A 26,293-nucleotide genomic window follows, 5' to 3' on the forward strand; every position below is an offset into this window, starting at 1 on the left:
TCCCTGGAAGTGTTCCGGGCCAGGTTGGATGGGGCTTTGAGCAACCTGGTCTAGTGGGAGGTGTCCCTGCCCACGGCAGGGGGGTTGGAACTAGATGATCATTAAAGTCCTTTCCAACCCAAACCATTCTATGATTCTGTACCCAGGATTTTCTGATACGATCGCTTCTAACAGTGTTTGTCTGGCTGTACCCTTCACAGTTTTTACAGCTTTTTGTCTATATCAAGGCAGGAATAACATTTTGAGTTGAAGACTTGTAGTCTTCAAGAGTTTGAGCTGTAGATAATTTTTTTAAAATGGGTGAATCCTATTTAAGATGCTCAGCACAAATACCCTCTTTTCAGTTGATGAGATTATCCCAGTTGACTGTGAATTACGGCCAATTACTGTACAAACTGCATCACTTCTAAGATGGAAGTTGTGTTTTAATTACATTTTTTCCTCTGTAGCAGGCTGCTAACTTGCATCTTCCTCCAGTGCTCGATCCAACTGTTGGCCTTTATTAGTCTTGCGTGTTGTGTAGGATACACTTGGAAGACTTGGGGATATCAGCAATGGCTGGATTTTGAAGGGGACTGTTGTTAAACTGTATATTGTTACATTTATGTTTGTTTTCGCAGTGAAGTTGATTGCAGTGCCCAGCTAAAGAAATGAGCGAATTCTTGCTGATCTGACACCAGCCTTTATGTTGAACCCTGTACTTAAATCTGTATTTGCTTTAAGTGTTCAAGCTGCAGCTTGGTATAAAGGCTTGATGATGTAATTATTTTTGTTGGCAAGCCTAACACTTCAAGATGTTCCAGAGTGAATAGTGATGGAGTCTGTCAAGTGCTTTCTTGAAATCTCTGAAGTTTATGATGAGTGAATTTTGCCATTCGGTGCTTTCTTCAGTGATTAGTCTTACAGTGAAAATCTGGTGAACACATGAGCTTTCAGGTCAAATTATTCACTCCCTTCCTCTTTCGGATTTTCACAGGTATTTTTCTTTCATGTTTTTTACTGAAATAAGTTCCTTGACTTCACTAAACAAAACTTGATGTAAAGTTTGCACAGAGTGACAGAGAAAAGCATCTCTGAAAAAATCACCAACAAACTGCGTGAAAGCTTGCCATGCAAAATGTTGCCAGCCTCCGTTTTCGTGTTATCGGGAGTGCCCGTCGCTGAGGCTGCTCAAGCTGGGTATGGCTGCCAAATGTTGTTTCCAGCAAAGACTAACAAACCCCATGACGATTTTTAGGTTAAATTACTTGTAAATGCTTGTCATCCGCATGTGTTTTCAGCTGGGGTGGTTAAACAAAGGCTTTGCAGAGATAAGTGCGTTCTGCCGTAGAGCAAGAGGTCTTGTTTGGATGGGCTGCGCACCTTCCGGATGGCTTCCTCAGCATCCACTGCTTCCCGTTGGGATTTTGGAATTGAGCAGTTAGCAAGCTGCTCGTGAGATCTAGTTATACCCAAAAGAGAAGGAGAGAAGGGACTAGATTTTCCCGAGTGTTTTGCTCAGGGGTAGTCTCAGTGGCGTTACTCCTCATTTTTCACTGTAGTAATGGAGAGCTTGATCTGGTACATTATTTTTGTGGTAGGATTTTAAAAACCAAAAAGCAGATGAGTTGCCAAATAAAAATGTCCCACCATCTTTGATCTTTATTGTGCTGACGATAAAATTGGTATGAGTTTTGCCTTGTCTGAAACCTGTTTCCTACGGGCTTCATCTGGTTAAGAATATTCTGCTAAATCAGTGGTCAGGTTAAAGTCATTTATCACTGTCTCTTAGCGTTTTCATTAAACTTTCTCTTAAGAATGAGAGCTTTTACATCTTTAGAAAAAGCTGAAACCAAGGAAATGCTGTGACATCCAAGCCCGTTTTCAAATCATGATGCCGTATATATTAAATTTGAAATCGCCGTGTTTTACACAGTCATTAATTTCTATTAAGTTCCTTGTGGCATGTTTGCATTCAAAGCATGACCTTGACAAGGGGTTACTTTGTTCTGCAAAGCACTTGGGCTTGCCAGTCCCACCAGCCAGCTCCAGCAGTGAGGGGTGGTGGGACTGTGCCCCAGCCTTTGGCCTGCAGCACTGGTGGCTGCACCTCTGGTCCCCAAACCTGCAGGGGTTTCTCTGTGTTAATACCAGCAAAGCTCAAAGTGTTGGAGTGATTTAAGAAATAATAATAAGGTCACAAGGACAGCTTACAAAAAAATGATCTCTTGGTCTGGGACTGTTGCATGAGTTATATTTGTATTATTTCATGTTTTTATAAACTCTGTCAATACAAATTCTTTTTTCCTAGTGCTGAATTATTTTCATTGTCTTCCCTTTCCCTGGCAAACACCACGAGCTTTTCTTTGGCATTCTTCTTTTTCTTTCATCTTTTGTGGGGAAAAAATGATAAGCAGGAGGCTTTGATAGATTTATTGCCTGTAAATCTATGAAAGGTGCTACTAAAAATCTCAGACTGAATGGCTGAGATACCAGTGAGGATCCAGTTAAGAACCAAGGCTGATGTGGTCAGTAAAGGTCTGTGATGGTTTTCCTAAAGCCCTAGCTCTTGGGATGCTGGGTTTTCTTCAGAACTTCTCTGACATGCAGGAAAATGTAATTTCTGTTTTTCTTGTTTGAAGAGACAAGTTTGACAACATGACTAGAGCAGAGTGTGTCTTGAAAGCTGTAGAAACTAAGCAGCAAATGAAAGAACTCCAGTTTTACTCATAAAAATGTATTTATTTTTAAGCCAATTTTGGGATCTTTTTACATTTGGATTTCCCAATAATGAAATGTTTAAAAGTATCTTTGAGACTGTTAAACCGTTCTACAAAGCTACTTCATAACATTTCACTGCCCTTGAATATTTGCTCTCTATGATTTGCAATGCCTCTACTTTGTATTTTTATTTTTTCATTCCTTTCCTTCAGCTCTCCCAGGTAGGCTGTGCAGTTCACTGAGGTTTTTAATGAATATAAAGTGTGCTTTCCTCCTTGCATTTTTCTTTTGACTTTTCTTTTTTTAACTAGGCACAGTTTTAAGAATTGAAATATTAGACATCTGGATTTATTAAAGTCCACAGCGTTGGGTGAGGGGAATATTTTTTTTTAAGAGCACTTCATTTTCACCTCTGCAAAGTGGAGTTGTCTTTGAAATACACTCAAGGAGAAGAGCGCGTGGCCTTCTGCTACTAAGGCCAAGTCGTCTGCACGCGTTTAAATAACCCACCATGAAGCTCCCATTTTCCATTTTTGCTGTTTCTTTTGAGAATTGGTTTGTTGATAAACAAACTACTGGGGGAGCCATTTATGTAGCGTAGTGCTTCTCAAGGTGCTTTCCAAATATTACTGAAAGAAGCCTCCACAGCATCACCAGCTTTACAGAGTTGGGCATGCGCAGGTCTGTGGGCTTGCTGGAGGCCAAGTAGGTGTCCATGGCAGACTGGACGTGGGAGTCCTGGATGCCAGCTCATTTTGGAGGTATGCGATGGGCAGCTTGTGCTTGCTGCAGAAGATCCTTGGACCTGGACAAGGGGTACGTTACCTGTGGGAGCAAAGCTCCTCTTCCTACCCCGCTGCTCCTGTGCAGCACGATCCTCTAGATATCCCTCATTCTTCATCATGAAGAGTGTCTTGGGCTCATAATTAGGGCTGATTTGGGACCATCAGCGGTGTAAATAAGGGGCAGTGCCCCCAGTGTCAGCGTACGTACATTGGGGTGAAACCAGTTTGCGTGGCATCAAATTAGAACATTGCTTCTTTAATGAACCTTCATTGAATTTACGTGTTAAAGTGTTTACTGGGTGCATCGTTCGCGCTGCATGTTCTCGGTGGTTGTGGCGGTGAGCCTCATGTTGCTGGATTCACCCAGCCAGCGTCTCGCACCCAGCTTTACTCTGCTGCTGACTCTTTCACTTCTTACAGAGAAGGGGGTTTGGGCTGGTGGATTTAGACCTCCAAGCTCTGGTTTCATTGCAGGTACCAGTACCTCTGCTTCCATTCAAGGCAGCAGATTTGAAGCATTATACCTTAATTGTGTAAACTGAGAGAGGCCTAACCGTACCCGCTGGAGTCACAGAGGCCTGAGGAAAATTAATGCTCTAATATTAGTTAATTGCTTTGAAGATATATATTGAAAATAAAGTTCTAAGTATCTTGGTAAATATTGTTTCCTTTATTACAGCAATGTATCTCATTTTATGGGAGTCATCTGCAGTAGCATTTGGTCTGTTGGTGATAAAGTAAACCCAGCAATGCGCGTTACAAACCCCCTGCCGGCGCAGGGCTGGTCTGCGCTGATGGCTCTTCAAAGCCTGAGGATGCTCACCGGCGCGCACAGCTACACGAGCGAAAAACCGAGCCCGTTTCCGTGCCTGCCTGCCTGCAACCACAGCCTGCAAACCACAGCACCTACAGATGTCACGTACACCCCTCGGCAGGATGAAGGAGGTCACTCTGTTCTCACAGGTTATGGTCACTGCAGAGCCCTCCTGAAGCAATGAGGAGCCAGCCCAGCTTGGCAGTGGCACTGGTTTCCCCGCTTTCTGGCCAACAGCGATGTGGCTGTACCATCAACCCCTGCCTTGTTCCCCCTGCCGCCCTGGCAGATTCCCGGCTGTAGGCTACAGCATGTGGAGATTTGGTTGGTGGCCAAAATAAACCAATGGAGGGAACTGAATAAAAAGCGGGTGTTGGCACATACACAGACATACCAGTGGGGAGCTGTTGCTGGAACAGGATTTCCACAGGCGGCCAGCTCATTGGTGTTTGCCACCAGCCGAGCCCCAGCACAGCAGGCATTTTGCGTGCCTACGGGAGTCACCTTCCACATACAGACATCCCCGGTCCACTCAGCTTGGCGGCAGCATTTCCAGTGTGTGGCACGGGCCTCTGGATTTGATATTTAAACAGGGTATTAGCCAAATAAGTAAATATTATTATCCAGGCGCCTTGTACCGGAACTGCAAAGTGTTGGAACACCATGGGGCAGTAAGTTCTGGGGGAAGTGTGGTGGCTTAGGTGCTTGCAGCAGCCTGGGTGGCTGAGACGATGTGCTGCACGAGTTGGGGCTTGCTAGGCCCTGAAGGCGTCATGATTGGTAGATGACCTGCCCCTGACCTGTCACCTGAGAGGTGACAAAAATGTGTTTGTTTCCACCTAGTCTATGTTCGTCCCTAATAATATATTTTTTCTCTTTGGACAAGACATTGTCTTGGTTGTTGTCCTGGACGTTGTCTTCTTTGGATGAAGACCTGCATGTTCTAGCTGCCCCCAAGATGCATAATCTTTCTTAGCGTTAGTATTGCATGCCTCTCCTTGCTTTGCTTCAGAGTAATTCCTTGTTCAGTCTGCTTTTGAAGCACCTAAATTAAGGTTTGCTGTACAGTTAAAATTGAATACAAACTGGTGTTTGCTTGAGCAGAGCTGTCGTCATACGTTGCTGCCATGCACACCAGTCAGTTACTTTTAACTCATAAAAAGTACGAGGATGGTAGATCACATGAATTTTATCGCACACTCAGCCATCAGTTCATTCCCCAAAAGCATGCAAAGGGGCTTAGTGTGAGGATTATTTTCCATCATTTATGTTTTTATTGTTTTCCTTCTCTATAGCTGCTTGCATTAATCTTGTATGTCCTATGGAAAAGACAGTCCATGAGCTCCTTATCTCTCGTCTACATCATATTCGTCTGTGCTGACTCTTGAGTTATGTGCCTAAGGACGTTTTAATCATACTTCTACTTGTACATGAAAGCCATTGCTTCATCCTGCATATTTCCCATGATTCTGTAGTCATCCCAAAAATATTTTAGTATTTTTCTCCTTAGAGTTGGAAGCGCTATCTCGCAAGGCTGGAGATCCTGAGAAACCAGTTCAGGGCAGTCTGTCTGTATTTGCATCTTGTTTCCCCATCTCGGAGTGTGCTGGGGAAAGCCATGCTGCTGGACTTGCCCTTTCTGAATCAGATCCTTTCTGAAGCATTTCTTTTGCTTAGAAACTCCAATGGGTGGACTTTACAAGTGGCAGACTTACGATCAGTCCATAACCAAAACTGAAGGACAGTTTCCAGTTCCTCTTTCCGGCTCTATCTGAAGAAGAAAACCGTGTCCAGTTAACCCCTCCATTTCATGATCGGGGAAATGTCAAGGTTACTTGGGGATCCTTGAATGTGAACGGGTAGAATTTTTGATGTTTGTGGGGTCGAATGGAGGGTAAAACCTGAATTCCTAATGTTTGTAATTTTGAGAACTGGTTTCAAAGTTTTTCAGATTGTCACGTTGTCATTGCTTTTGCCATGATTGTTATACTCATCCTTTTAAATCATTTTTTTTTTGTCAGTTCATTGTGAATTCAGTATTTCAAGTAGTGGCTATTTAAGCAGAGGTGGGGAAAGAGCCCATGATCATATGATAAATCAGTACTGGTGACGAGTACACACACAATTGATTTCAGAAGCTAAATAAAAATGTGTCAAATTCCCCACCTATGTTTAGTAGACAAAGAATACCACCTGAGCGCTGAACAAAGATGAAACTGTCTGAGGAAGAAGCTTACAGATATATTAAATGATAAAGCTTTAGTGCTTTGCTGTGCTCTGGAAATACCAAGAATAACAATTTCCACATGCCAAAAAAAAAAAAAAAAAAAAAGCAGCTCACCTCTTTTGTCAAAATTCGGCTTCATTAAATGTGGTCTTTCAGTTCTCATACTGAAGACTTTGCCCACTGCACCCGTGTTCGTGGTGACCTGCATATTTTGGAATATTGCCATTACTGTACTATGCCCTTCCACTGCAGGAGAAGAGGATAAGGGAGGTTACTTCCACATCTGCCAGGGTAAAAAGCAACTTTCTTACTCAACAACTCATTTTGAGTGTCCACTAAATCCATTGTTAGTCACCTCGAGACATGGTTAACATTAGGAATTTGGGCCAGAAGAATTCTGTCTTCATTCTGGTCTAGTGGGAGGTGTCTCTGCCCATGGCAGGGGGGCTGGAACTCGATGATCTTCAAGGTCCTTTCCAACCTAAACCATTCTATGATTCTATGATTATGCAAACCTCGTGTCAGAAAAGATGACCCACGTGCAACGTGTCTTTCAAATATTGTGTCTGTGCAACTTATATATATAACGGTGCAAGAGAAAATGATATTGTCTCCCATTTAAATGAAGAGTTTAGCTCTGCCTATGAATAGTCTGTAGTTAGACAGTATATTTTTGTTCCTGAGTGCACTAAAATTTAGTTTAAAAGACCACAGCAATGAGAGACATTGCATCTGCTTACTTAATACGGTACTTTCTTGCTGATGTGTCGGTGATGGTCAGGAGCTGTCAGATACCGGTACGGCAACATCCTCAGCAGTGTGGTGTGGCTTAGCCCTCGCACGAAAACAGATGCTTTTAGGAGAAGAGTGACGTCCTATTACCTGTTAACTCTTGAGATGAAACAAATGCATAGATAAGCAGGGGACAGGCAACATAACTCATTTTTTTGCATGTTGGCTGTTGGTGACTCCACCAAGAGGGGTACATGTTGAGGTGGCCCTACAGGCCTGCATCTGCACAGCCAAGTCCAATGCGTATTCAGACGCTTAGTGGCAAGTTAAGAATTACTTTCTTGATTACATATTTCTGGGCAAACGAGCTCAGTCAAGTGACAGTTCTCCAGCAGAGGGTACTCTCTGGGAAGTCTGGTGCATGCAAATGCCTACTTTAATTTCACATTGTGTGTGTGTGTATATATATGTATATGAACCCTATTTAAATTTCTTAACGAAGCTCATAGACCACTCTTGGCCTGTTGTAGCAGTCCCTGTGGCCAGGGTCAATGGTAGCATGTTGTCTGCTCATGGCTGGAGGCCACGAATCTACAAATGATTTAAATTGCAGAGTTCTGCCTTTTCACTAGAATAGAATTAAAATAATTAATTACAAATTTATTTTATTTTTGAACTAGAAATTTAGTCTATTTTTGTTCATTTTCCTCATGACATGCAGCTGAGACAATTCCTGTAGGTCTTGCAGTGTTCTGCATTGCAATTACCATTTCATGGTGTGTTTTTATGCTACAGAATAGTAGTTCTTGTTAAATCTGTGTCTTTTCCAAATATTAGGAACTTTGTGATTCTGTTATAATTCCCTGTGATTCATATCATTGTTAATATTAAGAAATCTAAACCAGTGAGCATTTTTTGTGCTTAACCGCAGGGAATGGTGACCCTGCTCTGGCAGGGGGGTTGGACTAGATGATCTCCAAAGGTCCCTTCCAACCCTAACCATTCTGTGAATTCTGTGAATTCTGTGAATGCTCTTTGAATGAGTATAACTTTACTTAGTTTAGGAGCTGTACCCACCTCCAGCGAGGACTTGTAGGCTGAACCACGGGATTGGTTTTATTGCAGGTATAAGATGTTGTTCATAGTAAAAGGACGGGGCATCTCTCTTGTAGCCCTGGAGAAGATGCTGAGGAATGGATTCCAAGGACACCGAGAGCGGGTAGGTATCACGAGCACAGCTGGTGAAAAATGAAATGGAGGTCTGTATGGAAGTAAAATGAGGGAAGACATGTTGTCATGCACAGGCGGCTGTTCGGGTACTGTGTCTGAGTGACAGTAATTGAGTTTATTTGACTGTTGGGAAAATGGAGTATGATGAAGAGTTTGCTTTGTATCGGTTTATTATTTGAGGGTTCTTTTTTATCTGGGGTTTTGACCTGAAGCAATTTCCAAGATTTATATTCTATTTCTATGTCCTTCATGGCGTATATTGCTGCTTAGTCAGCTTAACGGTTATGTAGTGCTGACCCACTGAAGCCATGCCTGGAAGTTTCCAAATACCATTTGGTTTCTTTCAGTCTGCTTAAAAGAGAAAAGGCCAAATAAAGCCAGCAGATGAGATGTAGTTGGTGAGGCAGTTAGCATGGCCTACGGTCACGGCTACCTGCTGATGATTGTTATATGTCCCCGATTTCAGTTGCTTCTGATATGTTCCAACAGCATTTAGCTTTTTCTAGGGCAGATGCTTCCCCAAAAATGATTTATTTATTTTTTCTTTTTTTTTTCTTTTTTATTTTTTCTTTTTTTTTAAATTCAGCTGAGTTGGCTCAGCCATTTCCAAGACCAAATCTGTGGGGGAGAAATCTGCTCTGTGGTTTGTTCCCTGCCCTAGTTTTGGTGCTTGAGTATTGGGGAAGGGCTGGTGAAGTAGTGGCGTGGGATGGTCGAGTCACTGTCAGTGATGCCTTTCTGTCCCCGCCAGGACACTTGTGGGAAGAGGTGAGCCCACAGGGAACAACATCATGCTTTCCTCGAAGCAGAGGATGGATAAGATGTGGTCACGTCAGAGTCATGCCAAAGACCATACTGAACCAGAAAGATAAAATAGCGAGCATCTGTTTATTCATTAACTACTGTCTCGTTCAGTGCACTGGTGAAGGGTCTGATGTAGAAATTATCATATTCCTTTACTATAGGGTTTTTGGTGTTTATTTATCTGTGTGTGAATGTCTAGGTGAAACAGTGGAGGAGATTAATAACGCAGAAGTTCAAATCTGAAGATTATGCATAAATGAAATCTGGGCTTGACCTTTAACCACTCTGAGAATAAATGCACAGCCATTTGTCTGGAAAAAGTAATAGAGGGCACAATTTTCAGAAAATAAATGAGATATTTTAGGAATAAAACTGTGTATCTTGGTATGATAAAATTCAGAATGTACAAATAGATACAGGGATTGAAAAAAAGTGCTAAAACTCTGTAAAATATTTTTTAAAAGTCTTTTTTCAGTTAAACTGGTAGCCATGTAATGAGCTCAGGCACCTGAACACAGTTTGTATTATAGCTGGGTGGGGAATAGGGTGTCCATGAGCTCTGTAAAACCTGAGCTATTTGAAATGGGTTCAGCCAGCCAATCTGTAGGGCAAGCGGTCATAAAAGTATGCTAGCAACATAGTCTAATGTCTCTTGTAAATTTTTTTCATTGTCTGTAATGATTTTACCATATATATATATATATATGTATATAGGTTTACCTTTACTGGTCAGAGCTGACTTATTGTTGTAGGTGTCTATATCAAAGGTCTGGATGGTGAATATATGCCATTAACAAGGTATTTCTGTTTAGTAAGCTAAGTGGAATTTTTGAAGAACGTAAAGGTTACTTTTAGAAAGGACTGTCATCTGGCTGGCATCCAGGGTTTCCAGTCAGTGAAATTCTTAGGTGAATATTTGGCTTTAAATATGTGGCAAAAACCCCTTGAAGCACATGCTGAAGGCAGAGGGTTACTCTTTTACTGAGGGTGGGAGCTGGCTACCTTAGTCCCGCGCAGGTCACAACCACTGGTACCCGAGCTCAGATGGTCGCAGGTGAGAATGTCTCGCCTGCTAGGAATACCCCAAATGATGTGGCAAGCCTGGTTTGGGGGATGGGGAGGGGGAATTGCAGAGGGCTGTGGAGATCACCGTAGTCCTGTACCATATACCTTCAAGGATAGGTGTTTTTTATCCTGCTGTGATAATCCGTTTGCTCAGTGCCATCCTTAGCAGGGTGGGAGGAAGCGTGGTAAATGCTCAGGGTGATGGGATACTGCCCTAAAGCCAGTAAATAGCAGCTCCTGTTCCTAAAACATCTTATCATTCTTTACTTTCATTAAGCGTGGGCTTTCATGGTGAGGGTGGAGTGGCTAATCTGATATTCATCTGTGCAAGCAGTTGAAAGGAAATTCTAATTACTTAACCTTTACTGCAGGCTGCACACACGCTGGTTTACCCAAAACTCATTGCTCGGGGGTGAAATCCCGACCCTTACAAAGTCAGCAAGAGTTCTGCCAGAGCCACCTGCATTTCCCTGCTGGAGCATGGCAACATGCAGCAGTGGTACAGTGTTGTTCGCATGTGTCCGTAGGCTCAGGGGCTTCATTGCAGCCCCTACATGTCATGTGTGTTCAGGTTTAATGCCCTTCCGACTGCAGACTTTACTAATTATATTTATTTTTTATTTATTTTATTCAGTCACATACCCTAGTGCCTTCCCAGAAGTCTTTGGGGCTGATGATTTAGTTGTTCAAAGTCAAAGGGCGGTGATGGTTTTAGCTGCTTTTTGAAGGCTTGGGCGTTCGTGGAAGGTGACTTACAAAGCAAACGGCAAGCACCCAGCTCTGCAGAAAGGGGTGTCGTTCTCCCATCAACCGGTCACCCTGCCCTTGTAAGGTCAGGTGTTTCACCAGTTTGAATTGCAAACCATCCTTATGCCTGTAGGTACAGTTTGCATAAGCTTTTGCATACATAACTGGCTCCCAAGCGCAAAGGCAGTGGTTGCTCCACAGACCACAGGTGCCTCATCTCAATCCCGTTTCCAGCTGCTGTCACCATCCCTGCCTGTGAAATGAGAAGGGTGCAGTTGGTAACTGTGATGGTGTCATGGTTTGGGCCCGACTGGCCACTGAGGCGAACAACAGATGCTCTCCCACACCTCTCTCTCCAAGGAGAGGAGGGAGAGAGAGGAAGAGACTTGAGTTTAGAAGGAACTAAACTACTTTAATGAAATATTAATAATAAAATAATAAAAAGGAATTAATGAAATATATACAAAACCATATCAGACTCCCAGGATGATGATCACATCACTGACAGTCACAGGGAAAGTCCCAGACTGGACTCACGGATGGACAGGAACTGGATTACAGGTCTGGATTCCAGAACGCACGTATCGGGATCAAAGGCAGATGAACAGACAGAGTCCTCCTTAGACACCGGCCACTGAAGAAAGAGAGCTGACCCTTTGATCCCTCAGCTTTTATGCTGAGCATGAGGCAGATGGCGTGGAATACTCTGTTGATCAGTTTTGGGTCATCTGTCCTGTCCGCTCCTCACCACAGGTGTGACCCCTCTACACTTTTCTGCTTCTGACCCTCCAACGGGACAAATAAAGTTAGCTGCCCTGGGTTGTTATAGCAGTAAGTATAAGCAAGAGCTTCTCTGCATACAATTCCTTGGCATAAGTTAGGGCTAATCAGCTTTTATCATTCTGAGAGTGAACAGTGTCTCCACAATATGCTGTTAATTCCAGACAGTTTCAGAGAGTTAAGTTAGTTAGAAGAGGCTTAGCTGCAAGGTAAAATTATTGAACAGAAGATTGGTTCTCTTTTATCTCAAACCAGGACATTCCAGCCCTTATTCCATACCAGGACAGATGGGAATGCCCTGTACTCAGTCTCAGTGCTGAGTGTCTGCTCCAGTATGTATTATTCATGGGGTTTTGTACAAGCTGATGGTGTTCCAAAGTGATAGGAGGAATTTTGGCAAACAATTCCTTGTCTTGCAAAAAGCACACTAATCTTTGTAAATATTGAAGCAAATAGAGGAGGTATTTTTTAAGGTATTCAAAATACCCTTGCCAAGTGTATTGTATAGTATTCAGCGCAACTGAATACTCAGAAATGCGCTCAGAAATGTAAGCCCATTGGTGTTTTTGAAATGATCCGTCCGACCCTCGAAGGCATCCGGCGCGTGGTGCCTGTGCCAAAGGAGTGGTGGCATACAGAGAAAGCGATGGGAAAAATGCTCTTTTGGATTAAGCATTTTGTACCGCTTTACTATAGCTGCAGTACCTGGTACAGGAGCCTGTTTGGATAGTAGGTCTGGAAAAAATGGGGGATTATGTGCTTGCATGGGGTTATTCATTTGCAAATGAAATACTCAGTCTTTCTTCTCAAAAAGTCCAAACCAGTACCGTTACAAGAAACTTGCTGCTCATATACTATATGATAGTGCTTAATTACCTGCTGGTGTTTTGTTTTCGTGTTTTGACTGGGTCGTGAGAGATGCCGCGTCACTGCCATTGGGCTTTCAGGCCGTTCCCACGTCACAGTTGCTGAAGGGGAAGTTGTCTGTCGTGGCTGGGCATTTTGGGGGGTTGACGGTAATGAATAAAGGAAATTAAAGGCTCTGGGAAAGCCTATTAAGCTATGAATCACTGAATCCTCTTGTCCTGCTGCTATCAGCTGACAGGCCTTTTCCCATAAAATAAAACCCGTTAACGTGTTCTTTGTCACTTTCAGTGACTCAAAGGCTTAGACCTTCTGTGAACTCTTGGTCTAATAGGGGATTGTGCCTGTTTTTAGCCAAACCCATTTTTGTATGAGTTGGTACTCCTGTGCATGTCCAGGGTCCATGTTTGTACCAGTGTGCATCCTTTCCCCCTTGGCATAAGTCTGCCATCTTGAGTACTTGCCGGTAGCTGCAAGAGGCATGTCACGGGTAGACTGGGTACTGTCACATTCACATTTCCCCGAGCTTCCTCACTAGCCGGCACTGCCAACACATTCATCGTGCTCTTTTCTTTCTGCACATTCCCCACGACCTCTCAACTTCTTGCTTATATTGAGGCACTGAGGGCTGCATGTATTATATTTATTTGCATGTAGCAGATAAGGAATGTGATCCTGGCATTTTTAAAATTTTCTTTTCTGTATCTGGATGCCTCCCGTCAAAGAGTGTGATAGAAAACCTTTCTCCTTCACATCTCTAGTTTCAGGACAGCATAGCTTAGATCAGGGTAATCTCGAACTGAGGGGTACTCGGCGTGAAATAAATGCACTGTGTCAGCTCTAACATCTCTCTGCCAAAAAAATCACAACTCGCGCTGAAACTTTTGTGGTCACTGTGACAGTGGAATAACGGGGCTGAGCACAGTGTGCCGTTGAGCAATTTTCCTGTTGTGAAGTCAATAAAATGCCCCTTCCTGGCCAATAGGGAGAGCGGTGATGAAAATCACAGGTAGGTGAAGGCATGTGGGGCACATCAGTCCCCTCACTAGGGAAAGGGAGGGGGATACAGCTGTTGCATCAGCCACAGATCGCTATGCCATCAGCACACGTGTTGTCTGTCCAGCCCATGGACGCATGTCGGTAAGCAGCATCTGCTTCCGCTTGCCTGGCAGCAAAGACCACAAGGACCTCTTTAGGGAACTGGGAGAGACCTTGGGATAAGCATAAGGAGATGGATCTCCATTTCTTCTCTTGCTTGTGGACTTGCTTGCTTCACTGTTTTTGTAATTGTTTCCTTTTTGGGGTGGTTTTGAGGATTTTGAAGTTTTGCAATTGATTTTGGCAGGATGAAGATTTTGTTTTCTCTGTATCCTAATAAAAATAAATGTAAAGCCCTAGCTGGTGATTTGGGAGCTTGGTTTCTATGTTTAGTGGGAGCTAATCTTCTGATTCGTCTTTGTTTTGTAATATATAGCCTAAACAGGCAAATCCATCCTGTGTTCCACTTGGTTGTGCACCACTTAACTGCTTGGTGCTAGCAGAATATATCCTAATTTAGTTGAATTGTTGTTACTTCTATGCCATTTTAAGCAGCAGTGATTGCCACTCATTATCATTAGGCTAAAACAATTGCCTTTAGAAGGATCCTAATAAGGAGGACGTCCCAATTAAGTAGAATGTGTTGTGCTAAGAAACTCCTTACGAGAAAAGATGTCACAGTCACATGTTGTAATATAATTCTATTATCTCGTCTTCCTATAACATCTGCCCTAATATCTCACAGAGGTACTCTCTGCTTTGGATGATGATCATCCGTTCTGGCTTTTGATGAAATCAAATCCAACTCAGCTGGGACACTGCCCTGAGAATGATCACATGTCATTGGAAAAAAACTGCTCTGCAGATATGCAGTTACTAAAATTTCCAGTTGCAAGGAGCCAGAGAAAAAACTGCTCAGACAAAACCTCCAAACTTGGCCAGATGAAATAAAAAAAAAGTTGTCCTTGCGTAGCTCAGAGGATTGTTCTTTGCAGTGGTTCTGGAAGTGAAGTTCATGCTGGTAAGAACCCAAAATCTGCAGAGTTTGTACAGCTTCTGTTTGTCATTTATCAATGGTTGCTGCCATTGATAATTTCTGGCAGATTTTGTTAGGCTCTTAGTTCTTTCATTTTTAAGCACCATTCATTTGCTTTTCTGCTGATTTTTCCAGGAGAGAAAGGGTGATCTCTTGTGGTTAAACTGCATAACTAGAGGCCTCGTGCTCTTTTCCTGGTTTTCTCTGGCATTTTTTATTTCACCTTGAATTAGTTACTAAGCTCTCTAGCGCTTTATTTTCACTTCATCTATAAATTGGACATTAATATGACTGTACCTGCTTAACAGCAGTATCTTGAGGCTAAGTGGAAAGCTGGTAATGCTTATTAATGTCTTTGGGTAGTAGGTGTAAAAGACACACAAAGTAGTGTCCCTTTAGTCTCTTGCGTCCGATTCCTGTGCCTGTTCCACCCTTCCTCATTTGGGCTGCTCTGCCTACTCTTAGGACTCAGATTCTGGAAACTTTATATCACCACCTAGCTTTCCCAAGTGCTTTGCATTTTCTCCATGCAAAACCACTCCCTGTTATTTAACCAGGCTGGAATGTGTGGAAAGAAGACACTTTGCGCTCCTTGCCTTGAATGCTTTCCAGGTCCTCTGTTAACTGAAAGCACTGGCTGATATGATTAGGATTAAGGTTTTCCCCATAGTCTCATTTCTGTAAGGAAAAGTCAAGATGTTTTCCATCTGCCTGCTGGTCAGGTTGACAGGCTGAGCTAAGGAGTCACGGTGCAGGTTGCTTCAAACAACAGAGACGATAGTTTCTTTCCAAGTTTGAGCTTCTCCGTGGTGGTTTGTCCCCCTTTGTATTGAGGCTGAGCTCGTGTTGCTGGTGTTCCCACACCGTGCTTCAAAATCTGGTGTGTACCTGGATGGTGCATCATCCTCACATACTCATGGTTGCCACAAGTGCCAAGTGTGGGATTGGGAGAGTTCTTCTGCATGTTGGAATACCAGCCGTGTGGGGTTTGCTCCTAGTGACGTGTAGTGCTATTGGAAAGGCAGCTGGCAATACTTTTGTCCCTTTTATTTCTTTCCCGTAGGCCTTAATGTTGTAGATCTCAAGAAAGCTCTCTGGTGCTGGGAAATATTTTAGTACATGAGCTTGTGGAGTAAAAAGGGTATTTTTTGATTGGATGTTTTGTGAGCTCTTGAACTTCACATGATTTTTTTTTTTTTTTTTTAAATGAGAGCAGGAGACTGTACTCAAAGACCTTATAGTCCCATGTGCCTGTGTAGGGGGAAAAAAAAGGTTATGATGATTGACTGGATTTCCTACTCCTAAACATAATCCTGCTAGGTAAGGTCAGCATTTACTTGAGCAATGTAACATGCAACACCACGTTTTGGGGACTGTTCAGGGTTAACCACCATTTTCAGGCTCGTTTTGTACAGCAATTTGCCTGATATCTGTCCTGCACACTTAATTTCTATAAACTCTTAGTAGGATTCAGCTATTCCTTGCAGTGGGAGTATAAGCTGTTTTCCAGATATGTACATTTGCTTAAGATGTAATAGATAGTATCTTTGACCTCCCTCTTTATCTTTGAGTTATTTTCTCTTGAACGTAAGAGCACTTAAGAGAGCAGCAAAACCTTCATGCTTCTATCCAGACTCCAAATTAATATATATAAAGAAATCTGGCACTAAAAAGGAACAAATGGTGAAATGTGAAAAAAGTATTTTACAGTCTTTACAGCACTTATATTTTTAGTCAAAACAAACAGATTTGTGTTGGGTTTCTGCTCAGTAGGGATCATTTGAATCACATTGTCCAGCAGGCATTTTTATTAATTTAATGTCTTTGGAAATTTGTTTTGGTTTAGACCATGGGATTGGAATACTAAAGGAGAGGGAGGAGGCAAAGAATTTGAAACATGGATGATATTAGGTATTGCAGACCCATTAATATAGGCAATGAGGACTTCTCCTTGCTTGCCTTGGTCTGTCACTTTGTGTACAGATGAATATAGATATATATAAATGAATTCAGTGATAGCTGAGGTATCATTTGGTCTTGGTGAATTTGCTGTATACTCAAGCAATAGCTTTATTAAATGTCTTCAAACTCCTTGAAAAACAAATAAAAGCTTCAGATATAGGAGGTGTATGGTACTGAAGCATGTTTACAGTAGGTGAGAAGAAGGTTGGAGCAATAACTTCGGACCTGCCATAACTGGAATTGTGAGTTTAGGTTCTGTCTCTCTCATTTTCATTCTCCTGAAGTGGACTCGCAGTTGGAAATGCTACTTTAGGTGTCAAAGCTGGTTTGGGACCAAACTATGGGATGTTTGAGGATGCAACACAGCCTTGCCCCAAACTTTACTGCCCATTCCAAATAATCAGACTTGCCATTTTGCTTTCCACATTGTGTAGTCATTCATGGTGGTATATAAAAGACTGCTTGTCTTATTTTTTGCTGCTTTGCCCTTTGATCTGCCTTTGCACGATGCCAAAGCTGTGCGGTGCCAAGAGCAATACGTGGTCCATGGAAAGCCAGCAGCCTCCTATGCCTGAGAGAAAGTGAAGTCTGACTGCCGGTCCTGGAGTATGGGCACCGTATGTGCCAGCTCTTCAGGAATCAAATGTTTTGCAACAGCTGGTATATATACAAGTACAGATACCTGTCTAAATAGAGGAACAGTGGAGGGGGCTTAGATTATTTTTTTTAATGATTCCTCTGTATCTAGGTGAGATTTGGGCTACAAACCCCATATTTCTCCTGCCCTGAAAGCTGAAGAGGTCACACAATTGCTGCTGCATCTGGTGTTGGAGTTGCTGTTGGCCATCAGGTCCTTCAGGCAGTTTTGCTGGGGAGGCACTGAGGAGTAGGGACAAAGCTCTGCAGGGGTTGCTGCCCGGCACGGAGTTTGGGATGTTTCCGTAGTGCACGCACACTTCTTCTGTTACCCTGCAAGGACAGCACGGGCAGCTCTGCAGTAAGTTCTGAAATGAGTATGCAGTGATGTATGTATATTTGTGCCAAAAACTGCCTTGTAATGGAGGGTTGTGCATCAGCCTAGCCCAAGAGGTGGGAATGTGCATGTGGAAGCTAGAATAGAGTTAACAGGTACCCCTGGCTTCAGATGACTTTGCATGACTGCTTCTTTTATAAATTTGAGCATCTTCAGTCTTCACTTTGTCATTTTGTGCAATACTTCTTTGGTTTGGGATTTTTAAGTCCGTGGGGATTGAGCTCTGGCTCGTGTTTCAGCTGAGCCCAGAGGGCAGGAAAAATGTGGAGTGTATTAACTGTACATCGGATTTTCCCTACGATGTTGTTTTTTCTCTAGAGATTTGGGAGGGGAAGCATTAGGAGCTTGTCACTGTGATTTTTTTTTTTAATTTTTTTTTTTTTGGCATACTGCTGATTTTAAAATGTCTTCTCTTGCGTTTCTCCTCAGTCTTTTACCTACAGACTGCAGGGTACCCTGAGGTCAAGGGCAAAGTTTGAATTGCTTTAAATTTTCGGTATGACCCGTTCTGAATATGTCTCCTTGCAGACAAGTCCTAGATGGATCCCTGCCCCAAGGAAGATACAGATGAGGGGAAGCACTGAAAGAGATGACAAAATCCAAATACACTTGAGCGCTTTGCTTGTCTCGCCTTGCTCCAGTGGTTCACAGCAGTCATAGATGCAACGTATGGCTGCTGTACATTGCTGGGTGGCACAGAGCAGCCAGGGGCATACCGAGTGAGTCTGGCCCCATATTCATCAGGCAACAACTGACTGCTTAATTTCCACTCTGATGAATCGGAGGGAAGAAGAAGGATAAAATAATGGGTGAAGAAGCGCACAGGGTTGAGTAACCGTGCAGAAAGGAAGGACATTGAACAGTGCCGGTTGAGAGAAAAGACAGATACTGCTGTTGATTTCTGAAGATACTGCACAGAAATCTTTGGTGTGGAATGACGGATAGCATCAGCAGCAACAACCAGAAAAGCAAGGGGGAAACAGTCCTGTTTTTTCAGGCCATTGGAAGCTTGAGGTCCTCACCTGTTTGTCAAGTTCAACACAGTACGGCTGAAGGCACAGCTGAAAAAGCAAGCAGATAATACCAATTGGCAGAGAATTAAAATAAGGAAGTTGAACTGTAGCCAAACCAGTGAAAGCTGGTGGTGGTTATTTAAATGTTTCTATTTATAAAAAAGATATTTATAATCACAAAGCTTTTACCTTTTTCCCCCGTTTCTCTTTGGTTTGGCGTGCTCTCTTCTTGCTGGGGAGCAATTCCCTACCATAGCTTTTCATCAGTAAATTTGAGTTTTGCATCAAACACCAATATAAAGAGAGCGAGTTTTTCTTCTTAAAAGCATTTTATTCACTTTCCTTTAATCATTTTGGGGGAAAACAGTTGAAGCTAGAAAATTGGCAGAGTTGCATGCCCAAGCCGTAGAATTTCCTTTCTCTGTACTGGCGAAAACCAGATCTGATCCAGCAAAATTATGAGAGCTATAAATGATCTTCCAACACCCCACTGGTCACCCGCTGTGGTCAATTATAGTTTTGAAGCTGGCATATAAGTATCAGATGTTTGGCCATTGCACGTCTTTACTAACCTCCAACCCAAGTAACACCCTTTGGCGTGACACATCCTATAATTTGTTAAGTTTTCTAACAATGGCGCATTTTGCATTTCATTTGTACTTTTCATCCAAGATCCCAAGAATACGCTCCCCTCACTACAGAACAGGGTAATTAATCATCAGGGCTGTTTGTAAGGAAAAGGCCCGTCTGTGGGAACGGAGGCATAGATAAAGTAGAGAATAAAATGTCTATATCCCACTGCTTTAATCACTTGGAGAAATATCTCCTCTACGTATTATGATTTTAAACTATTTGAATCTTATTTGTAAAGATCTTAAAGCAGTATTTTTTCACACGCTTAAGGTGTGTTTTCACGGAAAAATAGTTTCTTGTTGGATATTCATTTTTTAAAGATGCCATAAAGCTGTTTGTGCTCTATTTATTCTTTTTAGAAATCTCTTCAAATATTAGATCGTTTAAACATCTGTTTTCTGCAGGGAAGACTCTTCCAATTTTGTTTTAATTTCTATCCGTTAAAATTATAAAGAATAATCTAAATAAATGAGAGAGACTTCCAGGAGAGAATACTTATTAAAAAATGCAGGCAAGTCTGCATTTTAAATCCAGGTGTTGGTACTTCTTATGCTCTGTACATCCCCAGAATATAAATGTTGAACAGTGTGCCAAGTGTTTATGCGAGTCAGCCACTGAGCGATGGCAGGAGAATTTGGAGAGCTTGTTTGATAAGCCGTTGTCGCTTTTTATCCTTTACCTCTCTGCTTTTAATTCTTTCCTCCCTGTTGCTGTGTCAGATGTCCTGCTTTTTCTCTCCAAGGCGCTTGTGACCTTCCAGACAAGCATACAGTTTTACTGTGGTTGTTACAACCCTGGGCCGAGAGCCAGGGCTGGGATTACGGCTACTCCTGCTCCTCTATCTCCAATGTTCAAACAGGCTATTAGGGAATTTGTTCTGGTGTTGCTGTTGCATGTAGAGGGTGATACTGGTTTAGGTTGCTGTCTCATGGTCATGGTGGACAAGACCTCTGGTTCCAGTTTTCCTGGTGTATACCCCCGCTTTTTGTTTTGAACGTGCTCACTGAACCTGCGTCGCCTCTCTCCTCCTAGGATGGGTGGGTTTGGGTCCATGCTAGAAATATAATTTTTAGACTAAACTATTTGCAGGGGGGACATGGATGTGAGGAGGGAATCCAAAGCAGTTTGGTGGAGCTAACAAGGTGGCTAAGAAGCGTCCCCTCTCAGGTGTGTTACCTGGTCTTGCAACGCTCCAATGCAGTGATGTTTGTGGGGCTGTTTCATAACTGAAGTAAACAGGATTAAGGTGGCCGTTCTTGCCAGTACCTCCAGTGTTGTACCTATTGGTAGAATTACTGATGAATAGAGTTAGATGCCATATATTTACTGAGCTGGGAAACTAGATAAGTTCTTCCCCCTGAAGAAAAACACTAAAAAAACTCCTCCTTAATGTCTTTCGTAAAGTCTGCTTGGCTCATATGGGCAGAACCTCTCCTCCATGCTTAAAAGGAAGGAGAAGTAAAAGCTAATGGAAAAAATACATGTCCTAGTCTGGCTTCTTTTCCAAGGTTATTGTTGCATATCTCACAATTGGAGATAAGGTGAAGTTTAATCACAATAAAGAGGTACAATTGCACTGCCTCCAGCAGGTCTCAACCTGTGTATATCCCAGCGGGAATGGCACTGGGAAGATGATGCTGTGCAAAGCATGGCCATAGCTGGCTGTTTATAGACCACAGGAAAGGAGGAGAGCTTGCTCTCCAAGCTGGACTTCCATGTGTCTGTTACCCAAGGATGGTAATGCAGCATTTGCTCTTGTAAATAAGTTCTGGTTTTTAGCATGACAGTGATTTTGATTAATAAACGTGTGCCCTCTATCTATGCCTGAGGGTTTAGATGTCATGGCAGAAAGTGACTTTTGTGCCTGAATGAACATGTATGTAAATTGTGTTATGTCAGTAGCTTTACTTATGTCCTGCCCCACAAAAATTCACAGCTGTAAGGGCTTCTGCATAATGGGCTTTTGAAGCCCCCGCACTTCAATTGTCAGGATTTGTATTTGCAAAAGAAATTCAATGAGCTCATCAATGACGCTGCGAGCATCTTGTCACTGTCCATTGTTTTGGCAATTGTCAGTGGAATTCCACTTACAGGAAAATCCTGTAGATGTATTGTCTGTCTCATGTATAATTTTAAAGCAAATCTGTAAGAATTCTGTTGCTGAGATACTGTTTTCTAATAGATTTTTATGGGTTTGGAGTAGTTTCTAGGACGCTTCTTTGGAAACATCTTGACCTCTTGGGCAATTCCCTGTAAGAATTATCCCTAAGTGACATCATAAGTGACTAGAGGATATTCAGAAGAGCTAACAAGGGCCAATTCTGAGAGCATAAGTCATCTGTGACATTGAGTTATAGATGGTGACTGGTTTTGAGCTCTACACACACAGGCTACGTCTTGGAATGTGACAAAAATGATGTGGTGGTGGCAGCAAAGTCATCCATACTGGCTGTAATTACACTGGACTTCTTTCTTTTTATCCAATGTAGGTGTTCTCTGCCTGCCGGACAGCTTGAACCTTCACAAAGAGCAGCAAAGGTCAAACAAACCTGGGGAAGTGCAGATGTTCAGCCAGTCAGAGCTAAGGACCATCGAGCAGTCTTTACTTGCCACGCGTGTGGGGAGCATTGCTGAACTCAGTAAGTACAAGGCTGTTCCTAATGTTTGGGTTTCTGTCCTCGGAGTAAAGCAAAGCCGCTTGCATTGCCTGGTTGTGCAGATAGATGAGGTGGCACATATAATGTTGAAGGGGACGCTGGGTCTGATCTAGCCATGCTTATGCTCCAAGGCCAGTTTGAAAGCTGAAGCCATAGATGGAAAGAAGTCTCATGAAGTCTCATAGCAATGCCTATGACTTGTTTGCAGACGCTGCTTTCAATTTTTAAAGAGGAAAGATGCTTTATTTCATCTTTCCTACATTGCGTTTGAGAGCACCTCACAGCTTGGCCAGACTTGGAAATGTCTGCCGTATTGGTGTCCTGTCTCTTTTGACTGGGATGCCTGTTTTGAGATGGGCAGGCAAAAAGCTGAAGGTTGCAATACGTGAAGGAAATATTCTCACAAATTTAAAGCAGAGCTAGTTCCACCTGTGGTACAGAGGGTCCTTCACCCTGCCTTTCCTTCTCTAGTTCCTATAGAGGAAAGAACCACAACTCAAACCTACATTAGAGGAGTTTGTACCTGGAAGATAAATTATTTGCTATTACTCAAAACACTTTCTGAGAAATGTGAGAATCTATGATATCTGTCAAAACCTGAACGCTTTGGTTTCAGCACAAGTACATTAGTACAAGTAGGGGGGAAATAATTTTATCTCCACATCACATGAGGAATCTCACATGGTGTCAGAAGTGCCTTTTTTAATTATTTTTTTTTATTGAGAGAAGACTTCCAATTACATCTTTACAGTATAGTTCGAGGTATGAAGCTACGGGTGGGAAAACAGAAACATTCAGACAAAAAAGGTATTTTTTTCCTAAGACCTGTCAGAAATACTGTCAAGTATTTTTTTCCTCAGACCTGTTGCAAAATTTTGGGGAGAAATGGAAAAGATTAAAATCTATGAAGATACAGGCGGCCCAGCTTACTGTTGTTCTTATTGCTGAATTCTGTGTTATCGGCATCGTAAAGAGCACGTATAGGGATCTAACGTTCGCTTTCCTTGCGCTTTCTGTAGTGATGGGAGTCTCCTCCGTAGCTCCATCATATCATCAAGACTCACTTCATGTGCTGTTCATGCACCATGGATGTTTGTCTGCAAGCCTCAAAATGAATTTCTGTTCTCAGCTTGCTAATTTTTCTCTGCTTTGGTGAAATGTCAACAAGCCAAGAGCACTTACATGCCTTAGCATGAAGTGTTACTCCGTCTCTGTAATCAGGTGTTTGGTGTTATTCAAATTAAGTAATTTATGCTTATTTATTTCACGCGCATGGAACACACAACAGTGCTGTCTTTGTGCCAACTAAATTATGCATGACACAGCTCTCTTTCTTAAAGTACATATAGTTGTGTTTTAATAAATAAGTAATCTGTGGATATTTCAGGGTTTTTTTTTTCCATTCTGGATTTTTTTGAACCTCTGTACGCAACCCAAAAAAACAGACTCCTTAAACACCCCCACTCCACCCCCCCCCCCCCCCCCTTTTTAAATTTGATTTCCAAACATCTATCATCTCTAAGTAGTCCTACCTCAGATTCAAATGTTTGGTTGATAGAGTTTGGTCTCTCTCTGTCTGTTGACTGCAAACACAAGCAAAACACTCTTCAGGGTGGCCAACTCAAAGAACAGAGCGCATCAGTGGGAGTCAGATGCAGCTGTCAGAGAGAGGTTGGCACCTTCAGCATGCTGGTAGCCCTCCAGAAAGCCCTCTGGACAACCGTTGGGGGTACCTCCCCAGCCACTGCAAGCAGATGCATGTCGGGGGAAGATGCAGTAGGAGGAGTGGTAATTGGCAAAGCTTGCAAGCCTTGATGCTCAGCTAGGTAGAAGTCTTTGCTGTGGAGCAGTGCCGGTGCAGAGTTTGCAACTGGATTGTGAAACGTGAAGAGAAGTGCGGCATGTTGGTAGGCAGTACCCTGTGGATTTGGGAGAAAATCCTAAAATGCGAGGAAAAGGGAGGGGTGGAGGGTGCAAGGGGGTTTGCTCGTTGCTCAGTGCTTGTGTATCTGTCTGGGGCATCAGCAGGGGCTGTGACCCAGAGGTTAGAGCAAAGCTGCTGCCGTGGAGGGAGGCTGGAGAACCGCAGCGTGGGGGCAGAAACGCTGAGCAGCAGGGCAGAAGCCAGGGGGGAACACCTGGGGAATCAGGGTGTGTTGGCGGGGAGGGAGTAGGCGAAGGAGGATTTACTGTTGCCATGGTGGTGCGAGGGGGGTGGAAAGCTTTAGAAGTGCCATTGTGGAGGGGAAAGAAGATATGGCAAGCTCTGGCATGGAGAAAGCGGGGTATGAGGGAAGGGTTAGGTATGTAAAAGCCCCTGCTCTTGTGGGGATGAGTAAAGGTGATGAGGGGGGACTCTCTGGGTAGGAGGGAATTGAGAGGATAACACTTGCGAAGAGGAGGAGGAGATGGCAACCAGGAGTGAATGGCAAGGACAGAAGCTTTGCCTGCTGGACCAGCAGAGCGGGCAGTCCCTGGGCATGTGTCTGCAATGTCCCACTGGCTTGCAGTGTCCCAGAAGCCAGGACTTCATTTCTGTTCTCTTTAAAAGAGCAGAGAAAACAAGGGCAAAGAGTGATCTTGCAATAAAGGAATTTAATTTTATCTCATATCAAAAAAAAAAAACCCAACTTCTAATTGAATGAGATTTCCTATAGTTTATCAACATTAATAATTAAAGTATTGCAAGTATGGAGAATAAATAGAATTAACAAATGCCCATGGAAAGGGCAGGCTTCTGCTGCTCTCAGTCCTGCTCAGCATCCTCGCACGCAGTGGTCTGGCCAGCTGCCGAGCTGCTGGAGGCTTTGAGACCGGGAAATCAAATCTGTCCCCTGGAAGACAACAGCTGGCAAACGGGGCCTGTGTACTGCCCAGCACCTGTATTTCAGCTCAAATCTTAGTTTCTTCACAGTCTCTGTGTCTGTCCCAGGTGGAAAATAGATTTACAAGGTGAAAATCCTTGTGTCTTGTGGTATTTTCACCCTGCATGACAGATGATGCTCTCATTCTCCTGCTCCCTTCGTTTGTTCATGCATGCTGTTGGCGTATTAGAAAAGACTGTTTGGGTGAGCTGCGTCTCCCTGGGGTGTGACAGAGGCGATAGAAAATTGGCGAAAGGTGGGATGGTGGGCATGACTGTGGAGGAAGGGTAGCACCCTTTGGGAACACTGCAGAGAAGGAGGTCAACCCACGCTGCTGTTGGGCAGGTGCCTTGTGGCCAGGCAGGTGCAACCAGACTCATGGACCCTGTTCCTGTCCCCCCCCAAACCTTGCTTGCCTGAGCCTGGTGGTGCTTCTGCTCTCATCTCCTGGGCTTAGCAGGCAGCGGGTGCTGGTGGCTGCCGGGATGACCCTGCTGTGCCTGGTGGCAGTGGGGCGAGGTAGCACCACTAGCCCTGGGGCACTCTCCAGAAAATAGGAAGAAGAGGTGATGTTGCTGACTTCAAGGAAAAATCAAAGGAAGGTTTCGTCTCCAGGACTTAGGAGGAGAATGTAAATAGAGACCTAATTCTGCAATGCAATTACAGTGGTAACGCATGATTCCAAGGAAAAGGCTTGAAAAATTAATGTGAATCCTTATTCATTAAAATATAATGAACATGGCACAAAGTTAAGGAACAACAATAAATTTGGACTACGTTATATTGGCATTTAGTATTCAGGAATTGTAATTGCCAACTACAGTGTGTTTTAAAATAATGTAATTTCATTTGAAATGCTTATTATATAGAGAACATTGGGAAGAACTGAAGCACAGCAAAAATAATAGGATTTTAAACAGTAGTCTGACAGTATTTCACCATTTAATCTTAGATAAAATATTTCACAAGACTTTTTTTAGTTGGGTTTTTTGTTTGGTTGTTTTTTCTCCACCCTTCCCCACCTAATTTTTCCTAAAATTTCCTGTATTTCAGTATTTCACCATTTAATCTTAGAGAAAATATTTTGCAAGACTTTTTTTAGTTGGGGTTTTTGTTTGGTTGTTTTTTCTCCGCCCTTCCCCACCCCCTAATTTTTCCTAAAATTTCCTGTATTTCCAGACCAGACGTAGAGTGGAAGAGGAGGAGATCTGATTATTTTTTTTCAGAAAGTTTTGGGAGTTCTTCTAGCTTTCTGTTTCTTCTCTTTTCTTTCTTCTGCCTTCAGAGAGGGAAAAATAAGTAGACTGAA

At 42.9% G+C, this 26,293-nt stretch overlaps 1 protein-coding gene across 1 annotated transcript in view; it reads left to right on the forward strand.

The window, feature by feature from the left end:
* Nucleotides 1–26,293, forward strand: part of BTBD11 (BTB (POZ) domain containing 11) — a 196,180-nt gene that overhangs the window by 96,937 nt on the left and 72,950 nt on the right. Inside the window, exon 2 of the mRNA XM_009881989.1 lies at nucleotides 21,953–22,102. Coding sequence (XP_009880291.1) covers nucleotides 21,953–22,102 — 150 coding nt within the window. The remainder of the gene's footprint in view (nucleotides 1–21,952; nucleotides 22,103–26,293) is intronic.

This window comes from Charadrius vociferus, unplaced genomic scaffold, assembly GCF_000708025.1.
Source record: "Charadrius vociferus isolate BGI_N301 unplaced genomic scaffold, ASM70802v2 scaffold883, whole genome shotgun sequence".
Classification (NCBI taxonomy): Eukaryota; Metazoa; Chordata; class Aves; order Charadriiformes; family Charadriidae; genus Charadrius; species Charadrius vociferus.